Source organism: Nothoprocta perdicaria, unplaced genomic scaffold (genome assembly GCF_003342845.1).
Source record: "Nothoprocta perdicaria isolate Ctin4 unplaced genomic scaffold, notPer1 scaffold_35, whole genome shotgun sequence".
In the NCBI taxonomy this organism is placed as follows: domain Eukaryota; kingdom Metazoa; phylum Chordata; class Aves; order Tinamiformes; family Tinamidae; genus Nothoprocta; species Nothoprocta perdicaria.
The window spans coordinates 2,228,524-2,245,420 of NW_020455588.1; the positions used below are offsets into that span (position 1 = coordinate 2,228,524).

The 16,897-nt window shown below is 40.2% G+C and overlaps 1 protein-coding gene across 1 annotated transcript in view; it reads right to left on the reverse strand.

Annotated features, from left to right (window-relative positions):
- Window positions 1-585: 585 nt before the first annotated feature.
- The window catches only part of LIX1 (limb and CNS expressed 1), a 34,160-nt gene continuing 17,848 nt past the window's right edge, over window positions 586-16,897 (reverse strand). Inside the window, exons 3-6 of the mRNA XM_026044109.1 lie at window positions 10,090-10,230; window positions 7,107-7,202; window positions 2,809-2,886; window positions 586-2,118 (exon numbers count right to left, since the gene is read on the reverse strand). Coding sequence (XP_025899894.1) covers window positions 1,834-2,118; window positions 2,809-2,886; window positions 7,107-7,202; window positions 10,090-10,230 — 600 coding nt within the window. The 3' untranslated portion in view covers window positions 586-1,833. The remainder of the gene's footprint in view (window positions 2,119-2,808; window positions 2,887-7,106; window positions 7,203-10,089; window positions 10,231-16,897) is intronic.

Consider the following 16,897-nt stretch of genomic DNA (forward strand, 5'->3'; position numbering starts at 1 on the left):
ACTAAAAATTAGGGGGAAAAGTTCACTTTTCAAGTTCATATGGAATATATAAAATGTGAGGTTTTTTTGAGGAACAGTCAGCCAGCAGCATATACTCTTTTGATGCGTCATTGAGAAAAAGAGGAAAAAAAAGAAACCTTTCTTCTACATATCAAGATCCTACCTTTCCTACACCTGTTTTTCATCCAAAATACCAATGTTTCTTTAAGGTGAATTTGTGTTCTTGGGACTCATTCTGTTTTTGGTTCCCACCACTAAAATGAGCTTCTCATCTCAGTGGGATAAATAAAGAATCCCAAGCACTTAAAGTCCATGTGACTCAAGTTACTGAAGAGGCCACCTTCTTTTCTTTCTGTTGAAGCTTGGTGCTCAACAGACCCAAAAAAAAAAAAAAAAAAAAAAAAAAAAAAATCCGGAAATCCGGCCCTGGCTGTTTCTGCCGAATGAACTGACTCATTCACAAGTAAGTTTCCCAAACCCCACTTTTCCTCTGTCTTTTCCTACTTCTTGCTTCCAGCTGTCCGTGGGCTCTGGGGTGGCTTGGATGAGTCGGCTCCCTCTGCGCTGGGCACGAGCCTTGGTCAAGCATCGTGTGTCCCTCCTGAGAGGGCCCAGGTACCTTCACAAGGTGCCACCTGCAGCCTCTGTGGTGAGGACGCAATTAGCAGTAGTGGGAATGGTTTGGCAGCAGCATCGTTCTTGCTCACCAGTTCCTAGGGCTCTCTTCTTTTGGAATTGTGGCGTAGCTGTGTCTGTGCTAGTACTAGAGACTTTAGTAGGGTGAAAAAATGGTGTAGTGTCTTTCTCTTTTGTGTTGAAATACATAATATTTAAAGTATATTTTAACAACGCTAGGAGTTTTTTGCTGAAGTCACTGAGATGGTTTAGACTACAGTTCTGCCAGGTGTTCATTCCTGCAGAAGCAACTAGAGAGCAGAAGTACTGGGAAGCCACATGTCTGTGTTCCTTGTCTGGCTTCTCGGCACATTTCTGCCTTCAGCAGCAGCCTGAGTAGCCGTCTGACAAGTGTGGGTTTGGGCTGCTGCTCACTGTGCTCCTGGGGTGGTGACTTCAGCAGAACGTGGGGCTGACACCGTGTGGGAAGGCAGCAACTTGAAGCTCAGGAGCTCTCTGCTTCAGTGCATGTGAACATCTCTCCTATGAAAGGGAAGAAAAAGAGACATCTCTCCTGGTGGAAGATCGTACTTGACAGCAGAATCAGGGCATGGCAGTTTTCTGAAGCTGTAGCGAAACTATTATCTCTCGAAATCTGTTTTTTGGTAGTAGGCAGAACATGATCAATCTTGAAATTTTAGTCATTTATTCTCCTACCACTTTGCAATGTCTTGTTTGGCTTGAGCGGAGATGGAAGTGGGTGACGTCTGGAGCACTAGTTGTGTGGTGCAGCTTTTGAGCTGGGAAGGCTGTTCCTGCCCTCGAATGCCGGCAGAGCAGGGGCGCTTCGGCTGGCACCTCCGCGAGCAGCAGGCAGGACTCTGTTGGCCCCTGACTGCGAGCAGGCCGTAGCTTTTGCAGCTTTGTCAAGGAAAAAGAAGACCGTCTTTGAGCAAAACAACATCTCAAGTTCCAGAGTGCCCTGAGAGTGTTCGGCTTTTTTTTCCCCTTTTATGGTTTATGTATGGCGCAGTAGCATTACTTCGTTGACTCCTAGTTTCTGTCCATGAAAATGAAAATTTAAAAGAAAAAAGCTTCCAGTGCTCCTAATACAGAAGTTAAAACAGCCGGGAAAAGAATATTACCAGTTTATTCATGTGGCTTTTTCAACAGAAACGAGCACACTTTATCCTTCAGCATCAAACAGCTTCTTCAAGGTTAGTGGTAGCCATGCAGTGCTAAGCTCATTTGATCATCCTGTGAGGAAGAGGCAGCTTGATCACTGTAGATCTGACTTAGGGCTAAGCTCAGTATTTCTTTCTTTTCTTTGTAAAACCTCAGCTCCTGCCCCGCTTTCCTGGCTTCCTCCAGTTCTCTAAGTGCCACTTGCAGCTCTTGAGAGATAATTCCAGGAGATTCTTGCTCCTTTGTAATCCAGTCCAGGGCCATGTGGCTTCTCATCCTTTCATCTAAGGAATACTGGGAGTAGTAGGAAATTACTTCCTGTTATTCGGGCAAGTGAGAACAACATGAAGTTAGTAACATAGTAACATATTCTTCCCCCCCCCCCCTCCTTTAGTAACCAGCTGGGCAAAACTTAAAGCACAACCCTTCTGTAATATTAAATATGTCTTATATATGTATTTTCACTGAAAGGAAATAAAATGCCCCTTAGATATGTGCATATAGATGTTTTATAGAAATTTTTTAAAAATAAGCTACAATTAAATGCATTTTCTGCATATGAAGACATCTTTCGAAGAGAAGCAGTAATTTTAATCCTGAAATTGGGTTTTATTTCCCTTTGAACAGCTTAGAATACATAAATTATCTGTAGAATATAATGTAGTCGAATTGAAGGATGTTAAAAATATCTTGAAATTGTTCTACTTAGAATATTTCTATCTTTCTTTTTTAAACTGGAAGAGAAAAATGCTGTAGTTATGGTTTTTCTCAAGTAAATTTTCTGCTTATTTCTTGATAGATAGAACTGCATAATATCTGCTCTGATAGCAAAAGATAAATGCAGAGAACTTAAATCTTTTATTTCGAAACCTAACTTCATCCATTATAAATTCAAATAGAAGAAGAGCAAATTCTTTCAGAACTTCAAAAAAAATTTCTTTTGGATATTTTCACTGCAGGCAGTTAAGCACTGACTCGTCCAGCCAAGGTTTCGATGTGGTGTCCTACCTGCCGGGAGCACTTGGTTTCACGTAGGGCTTTAAGGCTGCCATTCCAGTGCAAAAGCTGGAAGATGATCATCAGCTCCTGGAAGAATGAGAGCGTGCTGGTTACTGATTGAACTCTTCAAAAGCCACACCTTTGCTCTTGGAAGGAAAAAAGAAATGGGGCAGATACGGTGTTTAAAGGTGATGACATAAAGAAACAAAATTGATCCTAATCGCATTAGGAGGTATAATGAAAGGCATATGGACAGCCAGCTGGAAGCTAGTACTTTCCCTTTCAAAGCAAATGGAAAATGTATGAGTACTGCATAATATTCATATTCTGAATAATACAGGGTTGAGATTGATTTGTGAAGAAGCCTTTATTTACCATTAGGTGGCCATTACAGCCTTGTCTCTAGTCACAGCAATGGGGTATCCAGAGCTTTATGACAATCTGATAATGATGTCCAGGATACTGGTGAAATTTTGGTGCCCAGACTGCATTTTGCAGTCATTTTGCATATTGCTAGTATGGCAGAGTTCAAAATACGTGCTTTCTATCCTTCAAAAAGATATATGTGCAGCACAGCATAAAAAGAGCTTGGTCCACTTGCAATGATACCTGAAAATAATCTACAATCTGTGCCCAAATCATTATATCGTGAGCTTTAATAATTTCAAAACTTTGAATTGCATAGGGCAACATGCAAAGAAAAACAAGGCAAACAAGCAGGGAGAGTCATCCCGAAGTTAGGTAAGTATCTTTGTATATAAAAATGGACCCGCATATGGATGGCTGTCGTTTAGCAGGCATTTCCTCTAGCAGGATGTTGTTTTGGGGGCAGACATCCAGTAGCCATAAAAAAAAAAATATATATATATATATTACTGATTAGCATTGTGTTTCGTTTTATTTAAATGCAGCTGAAGCTGTCAGGGAACCATCTCTAAATGTTTAGGACTTCTGTGGAACACAAAATGATGCAGTTGTTTCAACTGAAATGTGAGTGATGCATTTTTAATGGGTCAGCAGGTACCTTTAGATGACTCTGTGCATATTTGCACTGAACTAGATCCTTGTCTGGATATTTATTACATTGGGAATATTCCCAAGAGCAGTTTGGCTAGAAATCTTTTTCTCATCTTGCAACATTTTGGATTTCTCGAATTTTCCTGTTCTAGGATGGGAGTGTTTCTAAAACCATCCTGTTTGCCTGCTGCCCCAAGGAGGGTTTGGGTAATGCTAGCGGTGAGCGGCGAGAGCTGAGGGACAGGCATTCACCCCCTGAAGCTGTGTGCACCTCTGCTAGCCCAGACTGCGACCTGGTTGGGCCCCACTGCATCCCAGCCTAAGTGACCGTTAAGCTACGGAGCTGATGTCAGATGCCCACAAGTTTTATGCTTTGAACTGAAGAGAGTGAGAGAGAAAAAGACTAATTCAGTAGGACGCAGCCAGTGGTGCAGCTCAAACCCTTGCTACAAACTGAGATGAAGAAAGGCCACGTCTCAGTTCATTTTTAAGGTCCATTTGCTGTTCTACTACTTTTTTGACCAAAAATGTTGCCGTACTGCCCTCTTCTTGTATCTGCATGTTAATATTGAGTAAATTGGGAATCCTATGAGAAAGCAGAGGTCAGTGAGTTTTTCTGAGGAATCAAAAAATGATACTACATTGCATATATACTACATTGCATATAAAACATAGACCTTGTGTTGTAAGCCGTGGTTTGTTTGTCTAGATGCTCAACTAGATTCCTCAGTTCCATTTTTTTTATGAACATTTAGCTAGTAAACTTTGTCATGAGTTCGGCTGCCTTTACTCTTTTCAGCTTGTGAAGGAGACCGTGAATGCAACGTAATGAATTTTATCTGCTATTTTACGTGGCAAAATTTAGGAGATGCATCAAGTGGCCTGTCAAACAAAGTAAGAACTTGCACTAAGTAATTCTGTCTGCTGCCTGAAAAGTGAGTTTTTGCAATGTGCTTACTACCCCTAACAGATAATACAGTCCTTGAATTTGGTACATATGCAGCAGTAATCCATACATAGTACATATGAGATTGAATGAAATGAGGATGAGGTGTCACCATGAGAACTTCCTTTTACCCCAGGTAAAGATTTTGTACCAGAACTGTTATGACTGAAGGCCTCACAACACTCAGCACCACAAAACCAAAGCAAAAGCTCCCCAAACCATGGAGTGACTCATTTCTAGCAAAAGAAGGAAGGTGAAAGGATGTGCTACGCGATTGGAGGCTTCAAGCTGAAGAGTGTGGTAGGTTTCCTGGGGCTTCAAAATCTGTGTTATCTCATGCTGTATTCTCTTGCATTTGATTCTTGATCATTCAATATTGTAAAAGAAATCAGTAACCATTGTGTTTATTTAGAAATTAAATGACCTCATATTTGCATTTCAAAAGGCAGATAATATGTAGCTCATCACAGAGAAATTTGCAAAATCCTGTGTATATGTAATTCTCACACTCCCCTTCCAATGCCACTTGGATTACAGAGTGAGAATCCCAACGCTATGCTTTCTAGTTAACATTTAGCCTGACAACTGCTGCCTTTGCAATTTGTAACGTTTCCATTTGCCCTTGCAGCAGTACATGGGCTGGGCCTTGAGACAGATGAAAGCAATCGTGGAAACCCAGGGCTTAAGGAACAGTAGCACAAACTTTTTCAGTTCTCCTTCTAATTTTCCCATTTGTGAAAGCCTGCTATTGTTAGTTCTTTGCGAAAACCTGCTATTGTTAGTTCTCACTTTTTGTTGGCTGTTAACAAGTCTTCCGTCCGTATCACTCTTTCACCTTAAGAAGACTTCTCACTCATTTGCAACTCACTGTAACTTCAGGGATTCTGGGCCAGCTGCTAAGTTTTCTCCACTCCTCAAAGTGAGGAAGAAAGGTCTTTAGGTTTTAACTGGGATGTTTTAGTTAATGGATGGATTGTAGACATATTTTTTTTTCACAGATCTCTCTGCTTATAGGTTGAAGAGCCTTACTCTGTTTAATATTTGTGCATTTTGAGAGTGTTCTTTCTCAATGACTGATTTTAAGAGTTTTGTTTTCCTTCTGTGGATGAAGTGCATCTTGGGGTCAGAAAATAAGGTGAGATCAGGCACCAAAAGGACAAAACTTAGGCCGTGGAAGCAATACCAAAAGCTTCCAGTTTCCAGCACAGTGTCATCATTTATGGTACTGAAGAAGTATGGTAATTTCTTCCCTGATGCTCTCATCCCTATCTCTTCTTTTAGTCCATTAGACAAATGCCACTATCAGGTTGGCCAAAATACCTAGCTCTGGATCCATGCAGTTCAAAACAGGTGCACTTTAGGAATACACAGGTTACATCCCCAAAGATGCTGCCCCTTTCCCTTAATTTGATGCTTACATGTGGCCATGTGCTGCTTGCACTGAGGGGAAGCAGAGTGGTCCCAATGACATAACACCTACTTCCAGTAAACTGCTGTTATTCATTAACAAAAATCTAAACCCTGTGGTCTACTGGGGCATTTGGAGATTTATATTGCTCCAATTTACACTTCATCATATGGCAGAAAAGCAGAAATGCTGACTCAGAAATACGTGAATCTGTTTTGATACCTATATGAGAACTTTTTGGATGAAAGCTTTAAATATGACTTGGTTATTTAGAAAGCTGTAAACTAACAGCTGCCTGGAGGTTTCACTAGTGCCTCAATATGTCAGTTGTCTGAAGGGATGACTCAAACTTTCTTCAACTGGAATGAAATTTTGAAAAGGCCCTGATAGACCAACAGAGGTGCTCACTGTCCTGCTGAGGTGGCCTGGGCTACAAGAAGAGTGTTTGTCCTTCAACGTGTCCCACTTGACACCATTAGTACCCGTGTCCAGTGCTGTGTTTTAGAGTTTCTTTGAAATACTAGAACAAGGAAGTCACACTCTATTTAGGATGTACCAGCCCAGTGTAAGATTATCAACAGAATTTTATCCAGTAGCCTAGATTGAGCTTGCGATTTTCATTAGGAATTGGAATCAAAGAAGCAAATCTGTTTTATCAAATGGCCAGTACTGTGAAGAGCACGTTTGAGCAGGTGTAAGTGTTCAGAAGGGAAAGGAGCTGTGTCAGTTTTCTATTCTACTTATTACTATACTGGAGTTGAGAAGTTAGCCTGTAATCACTCAGTTAAGATCTTAATCCATCTTTTTTTCATTCTGCTTCATCACAGTGTCCCCATTACTTACCTTAAATGCCACAATTTCTATTAGCTATTACTCACAAAAGTAAGTTACTTCTTTCAAAAGTGGATGAAGCAGAGGCTTTATTTGTTGTTATACCTGAAATTCCAGCATTGTCTTTCCAATGTTTGACTCCAGCATGTAGTGATAGGCTCCAATGCTAGTGCTTGGGTCATCAGCATCCTTGAAGTTACCCTTAGAGAAGAAAAGAGACAGTGTGGTTAGAATGGCAGTGCTTGGTTTATGATGTGCAGTATTTCTTACAGTTATGCATGTGCTTTAGTACTGTGAATGGAGCCTGTCTTCAATGCCCCGTTCTCTCTCTCCCTTTCCCCAGCAAAGGGTCTGGGAGGCTGTTTTAGCAATCACAGTTATCTTGGCAATTATTCATTTTACCAGCCTTTTTTGTGCCATCTGATTGTTGTGAATTGGCTGTGACAACCAGTCGACTTGGGTTTCTTTATCCTTAAATGTTGATCCGTCTAACCTTAAACCTTATTATGCCGTAGGATGTTTGTCAGTCTTGATAGAGTGATGGAAAATGAGAAAACTAAGATTACTTAGATTAAACTACTTAGAAATAATTGATTACTTAAGAGATTAAAGTAGTTTTAGTTTATTCTAATTTTTGCATTTTAGTAAGCAGTAAGCAGTCTAGAACATTGCTCAAGTCTCTTACTTGGCCTCTGTGCAGATCCTACTGCATATTTATAGCTGGTTTATCTGCTATACCCATCATCTTATGCTCTAAGTGCTCCCTTTTCTATCTAGCCATATTTTTAAACTTTTTCAAAATCACTCCCAAGCAGTTCTGAATTCAGCTGGCACTGATTGATGGCTAAGAGTTATTAAATATTTCTATGTTAATGCTCTGCTGCCTTTTGGTTGATCTTCAGTGTCCCAGGGCTCTAATGTTAGAAGAGCCTCTCTCCCATGTTCAGGCTTTACTAATCCCTGCAGTACTCTTGCTCCTCCATCCAAACTCTGGAGTGTAATTATCTGAGATGTAACTCCAGAAAGCCCCTTAAATCAGTTCTGTCCAGATGCTGACTTATCATCACAGTGCTTAAATGCTGACTGTGTGGGGTTTGAGTCTTATAAAGTGTATCTGTGGTAATGAGAACATTTCATAAAGTGCATCTGTGGCAGCCGCGCTGAAGTGTGATGACATGCTCCAGGATTTTGCATTTGCTTTTCCAGTAGAAGCCCCAAACTGCAGGAACCAGCCATTGGAACAAGGGGCTGAATTTCACTTAAATGCACTGCCTCCCCTCCCTTTTCCTAGGGGAGGGATAAGGGCAGGGACACCTAGGAAAGAAACACGAGACGGTTTTGAACCGATTCCTCTGCATAACCCTAGGTGTTTTTCAATGGCAGCTTTGCAAAGATGAACAGATTTCTACCCAATATGGTTCTGCTGAAGTGCTAGGAAATTTATAGCTTTTGAATGCTGTAGCATTAACACAGTGCTGCTGAAATATTTATGTTAGCTTTTAAATATCCCTGAGGAAATCCAACCAGAACTCTGCAATGTGTATACCCTTTTACCTCAAAAATTTCCATAAAAAATGATAAATTACTTGAATCAAAACTCCTTTTAAATTTCACACACAAGTAAATCATGTTATATTTTTCTTAACTTTTACAGATTTTTTTTCCCCTCCAAGTGTATAAAATTCACAGTGCTGGAAAAGAAAACCTATTTTATCCACACACCAGATATTGACCAGACCTCCTTATGCGTCCCTGTTTCTACATTCTCCTTCTCAATATATCTTACGAAGGGAGTACAAATCTTTTTACTTGAAAGGTGGACACTGCAGATCATCTCGCAAAATACAAGAAGTAGTAATATTTCTAAATTATTTAAAATGCATTCCACGCTTAGAACTCCTGCATGTGGTTCTGCAAATATAGGAGGACCTCAGTTGAGCTTTCCTCAGTCTGTGACACGTGCCTTTTAGTGAACTAGCACTTTCATTTACAACAGTTATTTATGCTCTGGAATGATATTTGTCACATAGCACTGTTCTGAATTATCGATACTTTATCTGGTTATTAACTTCAGAGAAAAAGGTATGTAACTTTTAAGGACTAACAGAGCTTTGAGGACTGTCAAAATTACCACTTTTTTAGGAATAAAATTGGTTCAGACAATCTTTATTAGAACGATGGTGAAAAAAACAGTAAAACCTTGAGTTTGGCATCTGGGGGAAAATCTGCTAGCTCTAGACAAGCAGAATTTTACAAGACTATATTAGTGGGAATTAGTAAAGATGCAAACATAACCCTAAAATTATTTGGAAATGATAAGTGTTTAATTATGTGTACCAAGTAATTTTTGTTTATGTGTGATACCTAAGAAAGAAAGCGTCATTGCTGTTTGGAGTGAGGTCATTTCTGCAGTGGCAAGCTTTAGCTGAGAATGTTGCACATTAGCCTACAAAATTTCCCCAAATTTCATATGTATATATTATATACATGTAATGTTATAGTATATTATGTATGTTATTTTAATATACTATAATTTATATTATATTATATTTTTATATATATAAATAAAAAGCATGCACACTGCACCATCCTCCCCTTACCCTGACCTCAAATACAGAGAAAGAAGTTTTCCTAACTTCTCAGTTTGCATCACAGAAAACTTGTCTACACTCTTAAAGATCGAGTTCCTCCCGTTTTATTCCTTTCTGTGATTCTGATGGTACTACAACATACATGCTAACTTGTTACCAGCAGTATGGGAGATGCTTTGCATATTTGAATTTTCGCCTATAAAGTATTGGTTCAGCAATTTGGAGTAGTTGAACTGATCTCCATTGCACGTTTGCACCACTCGGCAGCAAGGGCAGGTGGCAGGAGTCGGCGTGGTGAGCTGTGTCCAGCTGGCTGATGCTCTTTAACACTGTTCTCTTTTAAAATTTAAAAGTAGAAAAGCAAACTAACTCTGATTTAGTTGGATTAGCAGGGAAGATACAATTGCAGAGGTTCCAATAATCCCATCCAAGGAGTTTATTCATAATCTACAATCTTGTATTGATAGCAAAGTCTTGAAGAGATGTTTTGCACTTACACTGGTTGAGGAAACAGCCTCCCGAACACTTTCCACGATGAAGTCCTTGGTGATCCTGCGACAAGGCAGCTCATTGAAGAGAGAATTGATCAAAGCCACTTTTGCAGCATCTCGCCTTGCTTCTGCTCTGCTGAAGCAGTTCTGAAAAAGGACAGGAAAAAATGTACGTTTCTCAGGCATGGTCTGTATTTCCCACTGCATTTCTTAGGTGTGATTTATACTCTTCAATACAAGAAAGATAAGATACTCTTTTCTAAAAAGATTATATTGATTGCTTTTCTCACAGATTGTGACTAGTCAGAGCCAAACATATAGTGAGAAATAGCTTTGACTCGAAGTTTCACAAAAGCTTTTGGTTTAATTAAAAATTCAGCTACTTTGTCAAAGGACTGCAACTCCAGTGATATTTTAATTGAATTTTTAAGTAGTTACTGCAAGTCTTAATTCATCACTTAGTGCTTTTTCAGCCAGAAGTCAAGCTTGGAGTGAATTCTGTTTCCAGAAATGTTTTTAGTGAAAATGTCTTAGATGTTTTTGTTTATTTTTCTTCAGAAAACACATCTGTGTTGATCTCTGCAAAGCAGAATGGCACCTTTGAACTTCTTGGTTCTTTTAAACCAGATATATTACATAAGGGGTTTTGGGGATCTGAAGGGCTCTGCTCAGTGGAAAAGGGCAACTTGACTTGAACAAAATTGGCACCCTTGTTGTCCACCCACCTTTGCATCTCAAGCTGCCGCTCAGCATCAGCAGACCCACCACAGTTTACAGGGTACTACTTGCTATTTTAATCTTGCCTTTTAAAATTCCAGTTTGCTTTTGATTCCTTCAGGGATTGTAATAGGGAATGAACCTTTCTTAGCTCTTTCAAGCAGCAAACAATGTATTTCTAATTTGAATGGCTTGGGGATTTGCTAATTTAAGAGGCACTGGGCGTTCTTAAACTTGCTCTGTGCAGGGTGACCCGGGCAAAGAGCCCCGCTGCTGCTAATCTTATGGAGCTGCAGAGCCCCACAGCCCCCTTGTCTCATCTCACCTGCGCTGCATATGTTGTCAGGACTCACCCGCATATCCCACATCAGGCCTCAGGATCTTAATTATATCAAAGCATTTACAAGACTCAATTGTATACCGCAGGCAGCGAAGAGCAGAGACCAAAGCACCGACAGTGCCTGAGGCCTCAGCAAGCAACTACAAGGAATAGATTACGTGAATGAAATCCATATGAACCCTGCAGATGAATCGCACCCGAGGCTTTCAGGAAGACTTTAAAATGCCTTGAAAGATTTATGCTAATCCGACCACAGGGTGAAATTCTTTTCTGCTCTCAAACCCGGCAAACTGTGGACCTGCACGTGCCATTAGACATTCCTCCCAGGCTGCAGAGTGCAGGTTGTCTCTGCTGCTTCACGTTGCTGCTGAGCCCCAGCCAGTGAATCAGGTCTTGGTGATGGATATTTTGTGAGTCACTCTTATCTGCTCCTCCTGCATCCTTCATGTAGTAATAATAGCAGCGAATTCCCAGCCTTTCTGAACAACCAACTGACGTCTGATTTTGGTGGTTTTAATATGGAGCTTGAAGCTTATGAATCAAGTAAGTTGATGCGTCTCTGTATTCCTCACAGGCTGTGAAGAAAATGAAGGGGCACTCGGTACCAGCAAAAACTGCCACAGTTATCAACACCAACCCTGTCCTTGCAGAGACACGCTGAATTAATTTTTCTAAGAAGTAGATGAAAGCAATCCTTTAAGAATTCCCAAATACAGTTCAAATGCCAGACAACAGCAAATAATGTTAGCATGCTTTTACAGACTTAAACACATTTATGTCTAGCTTTCTTCATAGTTGGGAGACTTTGTCTTACTTTAGCTTAGATGTTATACTTGTTATGATACACTAGGTATTCTTTCCTGTTCAAGTACCACAGTCTACATAGTTTTTTACCAAATATCTTTTTTTCTAGGCCTTAAGGAATCTGGTGTCTGACACAATCACTCCAACTCAACTGGATTGTTTCTGCCCACTTTAATAAGCACTGTGAGTGCACCCCGTTGTGTTACTACTTGGAGACTTTTGGTTATGAGGTATAACTGCCTTCTGGTAAGCAAAAGAGTTACTTGTTTTAATGCAATTAAATATCTATTTATCGTATGGATATGTAGTTCCACAAAAGCAGTGACAGTAATAATTTAAGTTTTTATCTTCTAATTGGTTAGATTTTGTCATTTTAAAGATGAGCATTTTACTCTCCCTTTTAAAATGCATTTTTAGAAAGTTTGCTCAAAGTAACGTGCATTTCTTTGCACGGAAAACTGAATTTGTGGGGTTTTTTTGGGTTTATTTCCACTTTGCTAAAAAAATATAATGTTTCTCTCAGATACTGGCATCTCAATAAATGTATAGAATAGCAAACCATTTTTATATCTATTTCAAGCTACCCAGGTCCAATGCTTTGTCAGTGTGTATTTTTCTTTTATTAGGTTTAAACATTCTCTTGCAGTCAGCATGTAGTTCTGTTTCTACAGTTCAAGGAACAGAACTCAGACTTATGTGCTTTCAATAATAAACGTTATAATAAAAACCAATCCAAATAATTTGGATTTAAACCATCTTTGTGAAGATGAAATCTAGTAAAAATGACAGATAAAAGAAAACTATTCATTTTTAAGTAAGACCAGCAAAGCATCAGATCAAAGAGTCTGCACATATTTATAAGCAAATGGCAACCTTTTTGAGATCAAGAGATTTGCAAATCTGGAAGAAGAGAAAAATTCTTAACATTTACTAAGTGTAACAGGAGATATAAATACTTAACCAAAAAATGGCGATTATAATTTAAAACGAGGACATGTGACTTTCCTTCACGTTTTTTTTTCCCCTTAATTTAAATTTTTTCTCAGTTCTGAAAGGATGAAACTGATTAGAGCTCATTTGAGCCAGGGAATAAAAGGGTAAAAATTTTAATGTAGTTTCTCAGAGGGCAAAGGTTTCAGAGTAGGCTCCTTAGCTTAGGTGTGACAAAGAAGCCTGGGATTATTCTAAGCTATAATATATAGCTCCTGTGTTGGAGGCTACAGAAGGTACTGCTTGTGCCAGCTAGCTAGGCTAGCTGACAGGCTTCCAAGAGACATGGGGAATCTGTTTCAGTGACGTGCTGTAGCACTTACCAAAAGGTAAATATCAGAAGTCATATCCACTTCTAACATGTGCTTTTATTTAGGAATTCAGATGAGTGTAGAGGAAAGAGGGAGGAAGAAGCCTTCGTTTCAGTGTCCAGGGGTAGAATGATATTGCCTGGTCGAAGATGGCAGTGAGTAAGAAGCTGGCAGTGAGTAAGACTTGGAGAAAGTGGTTCATTCCAGCCCTCCTGACGTGTAGAAAACAACAAAGGCAGGCCTTAGCTTCAAGATACTATCCCTCTCTGTTCTCAGTAGGTGAAAAAATCCATAAAGCATGAATGTTTTGTTATAGCACAGTTCTGCTTGGGTTGAAGCTGGGTAATGGAAACTGCTAGTCTACCTCTCCTACTTTGGAGCAGATCCTCAGTGCAATAAAATGCACTTGAGCTGAGCAAGGCATATATGTCATGCAGGCAGGTGGTTTACAGTTCAGATTTGGACTCACTTGGTCCTGTAGCAGCTCTGTGTATGCTGGTTGCCCCTGTGTTATCGCAAAAACATGATAAAATCTGCTTGTTGCACTAAGTCATAGCAAAAACTGAAATTAGTTAGAAGGACCAAAGTTAAAGAAGGGTCCTTTTAGGTGTCCCTCTATTACGTCCCTGGTAAGGAAAGCAGATCCTCACTGGTATAATCAGTGGGAAGAGAAAGGCCAGAAGGGACTGATAAGTGGATTTAAAAGCTGGTTTAAGTTATTCTCAGTCTAGGGCATGCTGGCACTGGAGAAAGATGTGAATGGAGCAGGGAACTTGAACCAAAACATTGAGTGAAACCTCAGAAGATTTACCGTGCTCAAAGTTGTCCTTCCTACCTCTACTTTGGTAGTCTTTCTGATGATTCCCTAAGGTTATAGGAGATAGCTGGCCAACTGTGTCCTCTTAGATGAGAAATAAGCAAAAGGAGGGCTCTTGTCCTTCCTGCAGTGAAAGGAAGGACAAGGAAGTCTCCCTTGACCCTGCTGCTCGCACAAGTAAGTCTGAGATCCGGGGCAGTAATTGCTGCAGTTCTGCACTTTTACTTTTGCGCTCTAGCACTGGTAGTTGAGGCGACTGAAGGACCACACAAGTATTTCCTGGCACTGTTTACAGCAGCAATGAGAGAAGGGTTCAGAGGCCTCTCTACCTGACCACTGCTGGGAGTCAGCCTCTATAAGAAAACTAACCTTTCCCTCTGCCCATTTGTAGCACAGGGCTTTTAGTTTGGATTTTGGCTTGACTTGTGCCTTGGTTAAATTATTTGGACAATAAATAATAACAAATATCAAATGTACTGTTTGCACAGTGTGAGTGTACTGACAGCCTTGATGAATGCTAGCGTGCTGAAGAGGAAAGAAGCAATTGCTTTCTGTGGAGAGTAAAGTTAATACATTTACTAAGTCATTTCTGGATAGTGTGGTGCAAAGATTTTTCTGAGAAACAAAAGTTAACATCTAATGAGTCTATTTCTGTTCTTCCTAAATGTTCTAGTTCTGCTCAAAATTGAAGTTCGTTTTGCAGCTAAATATATTTTGTTTAAAAATAGAGACTTGAGCTAGCCTTTGTGACACACTACAGACCTTTCTCTTCCCAAAGCAATTATAGTCAATTCAAATCTACCCTGTTTTCATTTATATATATATATATATATATAAAGGCAACTCCCTAATTCACTGACTGACTTAGTAGACCATCTTGTAAATTTGGTGCTTTCCAAGTTTTATATATATATATATATATATTCCTTTATATATATATATATATATTCCTATATATATATATGTAAAAAAACTATATAAAGGAATATATATATGTCAGTCAGTGAATTTGGGAGTTGCTAGATTCCTGCAACCAGATGCTTTAGCAAACTTAGTTAACTTGAAGTACCAGGGTAAAACATGAAAGAGAATATTTGTAAGACTAAAAGGACTAAAGCTTAGAGACATCTGTAGATAAAAAAAACAGTGCCTTTCATCACAACTGGAATGAATGTTTAACTAAGTGCATTCCTCAGATAATATGAGTAAAAAGTTGCCTGTAACAATATATTGCTGAGTTAGCAACCATGTGCCTTTTTCTTCCGTTATATTTCTGACACTTTTTCCAGTATTGAATACAATGTAATTAAATACAAGTAGAATGCAATGTAATTAAATCAACCTGACATAACAGAGACAGGCTTGGCAAGGTGCATTTTGCAAAGATCTTAGACTAAAAAGTAGAAAATGGTTCTATTTCTGCTGTGTATGTATGTGGTATCCATGCTTTGAGACAAACAGCTCTGGTGAGACTCTTCTTGCCTCTACTTGCAAAACTGAACAGTGAATAGTAGATTAATAGTAAATTAGTAATTCTGATGGCTGTTCTCTCTGTTCATAGAATCATAGAATGCTTAAGGTTGGAAGGGACCTCAGAGGTCATCTAGTCCAACCCTGGCAGCTCCTAGCTCATCCCCAAACCCAGTGTTTTATCACCCCGCATATGTATGAAGAGGAATGCACAGCAGGTGAAGCTATCTAGCGCTACCCTCTCCCCAAAAGAGAAGTCTTCAGAAATTCCTCTTTATCTTTTTTTCTGTACTGTGTATCGTGACTGCTGTAGTTGCAAAGAAACAAGCAAGGGACAAAGGAAATCAGACATTCCTTTGCACAGCGAGCCAAGCTCTGCCAAGGGAAAGAGGCTGAACGACCCAAGAGACACCTGGCAATGCAGTGCGGGCGGAATAGAGCTTGGTGGGACCGGCACGGCTTGCGGGAGCCTCTGCTCCACGTGGGGATCATTCGCCTCTGCACGGGGCCTCTGTGGGCAGTGCAGTGGCTGCAGGCACATGGCATCAGTGCTGCTTGGAGCAACCCCGCCATGCCTGAGCTGCATCCTGGATCCGTGCACGGGAGAGCCCAGGCAGCCTGAGGTCAGCGGCGGGAAGGACCCATGTGGACACGTGCTGTGTATTCCCGGTGCCGTGCGGACATGCTGGTGCACACACCTTGCCTCGGATCCAGGGAGCAGTGACACAGCTGAACCTTTCCCCTGGAATCTCTCTCTAGCTTTAACCTCTGAGGAAGAAATACGGCACTTTTATTAGCAGTGAAGTCACTTACACAGAGAGGACTCCATTCATTAGGCTGTAATTCTGAGGCATTCAAACTGGTCGTTAAGTACTGTGAGCAAGATTTATTTGGTTTCCAAGATTTTCAGAGGAGTTAATTAGTCCCTGCTGACTGCAGACAACACTGATAACACGCACTAGACTCTATATGCAATCTCTTCTGTTCCCCCACGCACCCAGGTTTGCTCTTTTATACACACACACGTGATAACATCTGGAAACATCTACAGAATTATTCAAACCTTTAAGGCCAAGGGAAGCATGAGGAGAGAGGGAGAGGGTGCTTGCTGATTTTAAACAGCTGATTTCCAGCCCTTTGATATGGAAACACTCAGCAAGAATTGAACAGGCTCCTTAAGTCAACGACATCACTCAGGCTACAAGAAGGAAAGGAATGTTTTATAATTACTTTTCCAGTCCTGTATGAAGGTAAATCTGAGAAAAGCCTGTAACTTGGAGGTGGTGGGACACGAGGTGTCTTGGGATCTGATGGAACTACCTTGTCTCTTATGCAGTGCCCAGTTTTCTTCAGAATACTCTCCTA